At 37.0% G+C, this 7,500-nt stretch overlaps 1 protein-coding gene across 1 annotated transcript in view; it reads left to right on the forward strand.

Moving 5' to 3' along the window:
- LOC134194159 (carbamoyl-phosphate synthase [ammonia], mitochondrial-like) overlaps nucleotides 1-7,500 on the forward strand; it is a 34,579-nt gene that overhangs the window by 4,574 nt on the left and 22,505 nt on the right. Inside the window, exons 8-11 of the mRNA XM_062663069.1 lie at nucleotides 4,950-5,078; nucleotides 5,137-5,243; nucleotides 5,742-5,961; nucleotides 7,262-7,453. Of these exons, the coding sequence (XP_062519053.1) occupies nucleotides 4,950-5,078; nucleotides 5,137-5,243; nucleotides 5,742-5,961; nucleotides 7,262-7,453 (648 nt within the window). The remainder of the gene's footprint in view (nucleotides 1-4,949; nucleotides 5,079-5,136; nucleotides 5,244-5,741; nucleotides 5,962-7,261; nucleotides 7,454-7,500) is intronic.

Consider the following 7,500-nt stretch of genomic DNA (forward strand, 5'->3'; position numbering starts at 1 on the left):
TAGTCTACATAGCTATGTGATATTATATGTTAGCTATGTACATCATTTAGCACCATCTACTTAGTCTCTGTTCATGTGTTGGCCTCTGAATCTGTACTCTACAATCTATAGCACCGCCCAACTTTTACCTTATTTGTCAGGCCTCAATCATGTCTGCATGAGAGGGACAGCCCTGCATGTTTATCTAAGTCTTGTGAGAGGACCGTTTAGCTATTGTTGTGTTACTATGAATGCCATAACATCTCTAGTAATTATGATACAATCAGTTAAGTGGTCTTGCTGTGTAAAGATTTGCTATGGTACATGGAACATGAGTAGTTAATGAGGTTATAGTATACTAGCATCTATTGAAACTTCCGCGTTGCTTTTTGCCTTTCAATTCATTGTTAGAGCGTTATGTCTCTGGACCCAGTTGCGCAGTTTCTTTACCCAAATGATGCCCCCGTGACCCTTAAGGCTGTGTGTGTGGGAGCTGATGGCAATTGCTTTTTTTTGGACTGTTGCAATGTCCTTGACAGGAAAGGAAGAAAATCACAAGCAACTCCGTCAGCAAGTTGCAGAACAGCTCTGCAACAAGCCACAGGCAATTGCAGCTGCTTTGATTGAAAAATGTTGGTCTTGTCCAGGTGTGAATTACTTCTTCACTCATTGCCACATTTCTTTCTGATGAGAGTTACAGCGTGTTCAAAGCCGCAAAGGAAGTGGGAAAGGGCACTGAGGACAGTCTAGCTTTAGCTGTAGTGAAGGAGGGCAATGAGACAAAGAAATTTGGAAGTTGGTGTGGGATGGTGCAAGTCTATGGTGCAGCTGCAGCAATTGGTTGTTCCATCAACATGCACTACCCCGAGGTTAACCAACGTATCCGCCCCTTTATGAATACCATTGTACAACCTTTGGAACCTGCAACAAGTCAAAATAATGATATTCATATCATGTGGTCTAGCACAACTCAGCCAGCAACTCTTAAGGGAAATGTTTAACTCAATCACATTGTGCCTTTGCTACCCAGATCAGCCACTAATCTCAGTTACCATGCCGAAAGTGACATTCCTGCCTCTGATTGCTGTGATGAGTCTGACTCTGACAAACTTGAATCTGCCTTTGGCTTCAGTGATGATGAGAATGCCAGTGAATTTGTTGTAATGAAAACCCTTAGAAAATCAAGAAAGTCAAAGAGAATTGAACCAAAGTCATGGTCGTTGTCTGGATTCCAACCTAAGAGCCCAAGGGTTTGTGCAATACCTTCAAACATGGATATTACGGTAGAAACTATGCATGAAGATTCTGGCTTACCTGTTGACTCACACCACGCTGCAGCCCAAGAAAGTCAAAATGGTGACAAGCCGGCATATGGCAATGCTTCTCGCACAACTCAACGTGCTATGACTGCCACTGGTACTAAGCCAAAGGGTTCTGAAAGCAAGTCTTCCAAGATCAAGCAAACTCTTGATTCCTGGTTATTAAGTAACAAGAACAAACATGTACAGAAAGACCAAGCAAGAGAGAGGAGAGAGCCAGTGACGGATTACAGTGAAATTACCATAAGTTTTAAGATGAAGCCGGAGACCAAAGCAAGGATGATGAAGAAATTTGAAATATGTTATTTTCTGGCAAAAGAAAACTTACCATTCGTAAAATATCCATCTATCCGTGCTCTTGAAAAACGACATGGTGTTGAGCTGGGAGAGGCATATTCAACTGATGTAGCAGCTAGTCACTTTGTGCATTATATTGCTGAAAGTCAGCGACAGCATTTCAAACAAACAGTGGCAGCATCTTTCTTCAGCATCTTGATAGATAGTTCAGCTGACAAAGGAAAAGTGGAGAATGAGTTGTTTGCAATCATCTATTCTGAGAGTGATCACACCTCTGAAAAGCTAATAACTCGAAGTCGATACTTCAAAGTACTGGAACCGTCTAAGACTGATTCTGCTGGACTCTTCGATTGCCTACAAGAAGCTCTGAAAGATATGGGTATAAGAGATTTGATGAATCCAGAAAATGTGCTGCAAGTAAAAAATTTGCCAATTCTTGTTGGTGTGGGCACTGATGGTGCTGCTGTAAACATCTCAGAGATAAGTGGACTAAAAGCAAGAGTTCAGAATGTTCTGCCATGGATTTTCTGGATGTGGTGTTTTGCCCATCGACTAGAACTTGCAAGCAGAGACGCTCTCTCCAATCCAGTATTTAAAGAAATAGATGAAATGCTTCTTAGGATCTATTATCTTTACAACAAGTCTCCCAAGAAATGTAGGGAACTGAGGGCTATTGTGAACGATTTGAAAGAAGTATACAATTTTCCAAGGGGTGGCAACCTACCAGTGAGAGCATCAGGAAGCAGATGGATTGTTCATAAGCAAAGAGCACTCCACAGAGTTCTCGATAGGTATGGGGCTTACATGAACCACCTAGCAAGCCTCTGTGAAGATGCTAGTCTTAGAAGCCCTGATCGGCAGCATCTAAAAGGTTATTTGACAAAGTGGACTCATGCAAAAATAATTCTGTCCTGTGCCCATTACATAGATATTTTAGATCCCGCCGCTAGTCTTAGCTTGTCTTTACAGGGAGATGATCTTGATATCATTAAGGCAATTCAATCAGTACTCAAAAGTCACCGAGCCATGGAACAGTTGAAAGAAACTCCCTTACCAATTGGTTTGCAAGCAGACGTGTCATGGACAATCTACTAGAAAGTGCAGATGGCAAAATGATGTATCAAGGAATTGAATTACATCACTTCAATGATGTTGTTATGAACAGCTGCAGACAGCAAGCTTTAAGTGATCTGAGAAAATTGGATGATGAATTGAAGGAAAGACTTTCATTGTCAGACACAAAACTTATGAGGGCTATTATGGTTTTCTTGGACACACAAGCCTGGTACTCACACAAAACCGATGAGTCTTTCTCTCTTCAGCTTACAGAGGCTGTTTCAATGCTAGTTGAGAATTTCCGAGCTCCTCTCAAGGCCAAGGCTACTGATCTAGCAGCAATTCAGGAAGAAGCCAAGGAGATGCTTGACTATGCACATCAATATCTTTGAGTGGACAGAGATGGGTATCAACATGTTTGGTACCGCTTGGCGTTTGGACCTGACTGCACGTGATTTAGGAATTTAGTTGCTATTGCACAGCTCCTTTTCAGCTTACCGTTTAGTACTGCAAAAGTAGAATGCCTTTTCTCCCGCCTAAGACTTATTAAGACTGATCGTAGAACAAGTCTTAGTCAGAAGACGTTATCTGATCTGCTAGAGGTCAGTGTTGAGTGAACTGAACTTGAAAATTTTGATTTAAGCACTGCTGCACAGTTATGGTGGTCAGACTGTTCAAGAACTCATCACGAAAGTCATCCCCCAAAAAGAAAAATTGAATGCAGCAGCAGCAGCGAGACCATCCATCAACAACAAGACACTTCAGCGATCAATGAGGCAACTGAAACAATATGTGAGGCAGAGCAGTCGGTATCTCTGGATGATTGGGACTCTTGGATCTTGAATGATGAGTGAAATATGGTCACAGTACCACAACTTGCATCGTCACACTACCACAACTTGCATTGTCACATGCACTAGCACAACTTGCATGATGTCAGAATAGCATCTCAGATCTGTAGTAACTAGTTATGTTCGAACAAATATGCTTATAGTGTGGTGTTAGAGTAAATTGCTTAATTTGATGTAAAACTGTAACATTATAAAGGAAAGCAGTTCACGGTTTGCTATGTATTGTTAGTTACTGCAAATTTAGGTGCTTTCATGTTGTAAACTAATGCCTTCTTCCTTAGTAATATGTGTATTCGACTGACTCTTGTTTCTTGGTTTTTGATTGCTAATTAAATTAGAGATTACTAATTTTTGATTACTAACTGCTTTTGATTACTAATTAAATTAGACTACCAGTAAAAAATTTGAATAACCGGCTAACTTCTGGCATTACCAGCCATACGGCCGACTAACTTTGAAGACTAATTTTGAGCACTGTACATACATGCATACATACATGCATACATACATTTTTTTGTTACAAGGGCCCTTAGGGCCCAGGTTACTGCAGATGCTAAGTACTTGCTACTTGTTACAATCTACCACTATTCACATGTACAGTCACTATATGTACTTTAGTCACTTCAAACTTCAAACTTCAAACTTGCTGCTTGGACAGAACTGAGAGAGAGGCAATTATATGTTAGTTCCTTACCCAAGGGAACTTATGTATGTAGCCCTCCCACACTTGAACTCTGACCCAAAGGTCCCGGATGTTGCCAATCTCCAACTGCACACTCTAACCAATTGAGCCACTTTTTTTGTACATACGTACATACAAGAGCCCCTAAGGCCCAGGTTCGATACTGCAATCACTATTCTGCAATCCAACACTACTGTATCACAAGTCACTATCAGAAGTCACTATGATGTACTTCACTCTTGCTGTACTTGCTGTACTTGCTGTAGATACTTTCTGTAGACAGAAACTGACACTCCGGAGAGAGAGGCAATTGTATATTAGTTCCTTGCCAAAGGGAATTTATGTATGTGGCCCTCCTGCACTCAAACTCTGACCCGAAGGTCCCAAATGTTGCCAATCTCCCAATGCACACTCTAACCAATTGAGCCACATACATACATACATACATACATACATACATACAAACATACATACATACATACATACATACATACATACATACATACATGTATAGTTGTACTTGAAGAAATAATATATGATTCTTCTACATACATACATACATACATACATACATACATACATACATACATACATACATACATACATACATACATACATTATATACATACTTACTGTACACATGCATACACATACATATTATATACATACGTTCATTCATACAATCATACATACATACCACCACTCCAATCACTTCACATGTGGTCGACAATGGATTTTCTGATTGGCATTTGCCATGTCGTCTAGCGAGGTGCAGAGGTGCATCTTGTACCTTGGGATTTCGACATCAGTGGTGAGAGCTACGATGGCTTGTTTGTATCAAATGGTCCTGGAGACCCATCCTTGTGTGGTAAAACTATTGAAAACATTAGACAGGTGATGTGGGCGTGGCCTGGGCGGAATGTTGTATTGATTTGTGAGTTTTACCGTTTAGGCTATGTGTCATCCATCTGTGAGTCCCGTGTTTGGGATTTGCATGGGAAATCAACTGGTGAGCTTGGCGGCTGGTGCAAAGTCATACAAACTACCACTTGGCAATAGGTTGGTTGTGTTGAGTTGTACTTATGAGTTAAATAAAACGAACACAACCTGGTAGTTATGATTGTTTATTTTTTGTTTGTCTGTTTGTTTGATTATTTATTTTTTGTTTGTTTTTGTTTGTGTATTTGTTTGTCTGTTTGCCTGTTTATTTAGTTACTTTGTTTGTCTCTGTTTATTTGTTGTTTGTTTGTGTATCTGTTTTTCTTTGTTTGCCTGTTTGTTTGTTTGTCTGTTTATTATTTTTTGTTTGTCTATTTGTTTGTCTATTTGTTTGTTTGTTTGTCTGTTTATTTGTTTTTGTTTGTCTATTTGTTTGTCTGTTTGTTTGTCTATTTGTCTGTCTGTTTGTTTGTCTGTTTGTTTGTCTGTTTGTTTGTTTTTGTTTGTCTATTTGTTTGTCTATTAGTTTGTTTGTCTGTTTGTTTGTTTGTCTGTCTGTTTGTTTGTTTGTTTGTCTGTTTGTTTGCGTAATTTTAATGTATAATTTCATGACTTCAGAGGTCACAATCAGCCAGTTTTCAATCTACTAACAAATCGTGCTTTCATCACATCTCAAAATCACGGCTTTGCCATCGACAACAAAACATTACCTGAAGGTTGGTCACCTCTCTTTATCAACGCAAACGATGGAACAAATGAAGGCATCATGCACAACACCAGACCCATCTTCACTGCCCAGTTTCACCCTGAGGCCATGGGGGGTCCAACAGACACAGAGGTAATACAAACAGTGCAACAAATTTTAATTTATTAATTTATTAATTTAATTTATAATTAATTTATTAATCTATTAATCTATTCATCTATTCATCTATTAATCTATTAATCTATTCATCTATTCATCTATTAATCTATTCATCTATTCATCTATTAATCTATTAATCTATTAATCTATTAATCTATTAATCTATTCTATTAATCTGTTAATCTATTAATCTATTAATCTATTAATTTTAATCTAATAATTTATTAATTTATTCATTTATTAATTTAATTTTAATCTATTAATTTATTAATTTAATTTTAATTTATTATTAATTTAATTTTAATTTATTGATTTAATTTTAATTTATTAATTTAATTTTAATTTATTAATTTATTTTATTAATTTATTAATTTTAATTTAGTAATTTTAATTTATTAATTTTAGTTTATTAATTTTAATTTATTAATTTTAATTTATTATTTATTTATTTATTGTTTTATTAATTTATTAATTTTAGTTTATTAATTTTAATTTATTAATTTATTATTTGATTACTTTATTGCTTTATGTGTCGCTGTGCTCCTCCATAATGGGCAAGTGGGGTCTTTATCTCCATCTGGGCGCCCACCAACCCGGCAGGTGAGCCCAGCAGGGCACATGTTTCTGTGTAGTCCACACGGCAATCAATGACTAGCCAATTCGATATAGATTGCAGGCATTACGGTAACCACGAACATCAGGACAGCATGCCTAGTGGATATAAATGACCACCAGCAAAGCACTGAATGTCATTGTCAATGGACTGTTTGCCAGACCACAGAAACTCCCCAACGACTGAAACGAGTCATAGTCTCATGGATAAAGCTAGAGAAACATGAGAAAGAAAGACAGACAAGTTTCATAATTTACTGTCATCACTGGGGTTTGAACACCCAAACCATGGAGTGGTAGCCATTGTCACTAACCACTATATATTATTAATTTATGTTTTATTGATTTATTAGTTTTAATTTATTAATTTATTGTTTATTAATTTATTGTTTTATTAATTTATTAATTTATTGTTTATTAATTTATTGTTTTATTAATTTATTAATTTATTGTTTATTAATTTATTGTTTTATTAATTTATTAATTTTAATTTATTATGTATTTTATTAATTTATGTTATTAATATATTTTATTAATATATTTTATTAATTTATTGATTTTAATTAAGATTATCTGCACAACTTGTTGAAATCTATAACCACAAATTGTAAATTTAACAAAATTGTAAAAATGCTTTAGTTGCATGTTGTTTGGTTTGTAGTTTCTGTTTGACTTGTTTATGGACATGGTACGAGGTAAGGAGACAACCGTGAAGTCTGCGATGCCGATGCCACGGCCGGCACCAGGAAGAGTTGATGTTTCTAAGGTGTTGGTCCTTGGATCTGGTGGACTATCTATTGGTCAGGCTGGCGAGTTTGATTACTCTGGATCGCAGGCAATTAAAGCTTTGAAAGTGAGAGTTGTGGAGGTGGCAGTGCCGGTGTGTGTGTGTGTGTGTGT

The sequence above is a fragment of the Corticium candelabrum genome, chromosome 18 (assembly GCF_963422355.1).
Source record: "Corticium candelabrum chromosome 18, ooCorCand1.1, whole genome shotgun sequence".
NCBI lineage: Eukaryota > Metazoa > Porifera > Homoscleromorpha > Homosclerophorida > Plakinidae > Corticium > Corticium candelabrum.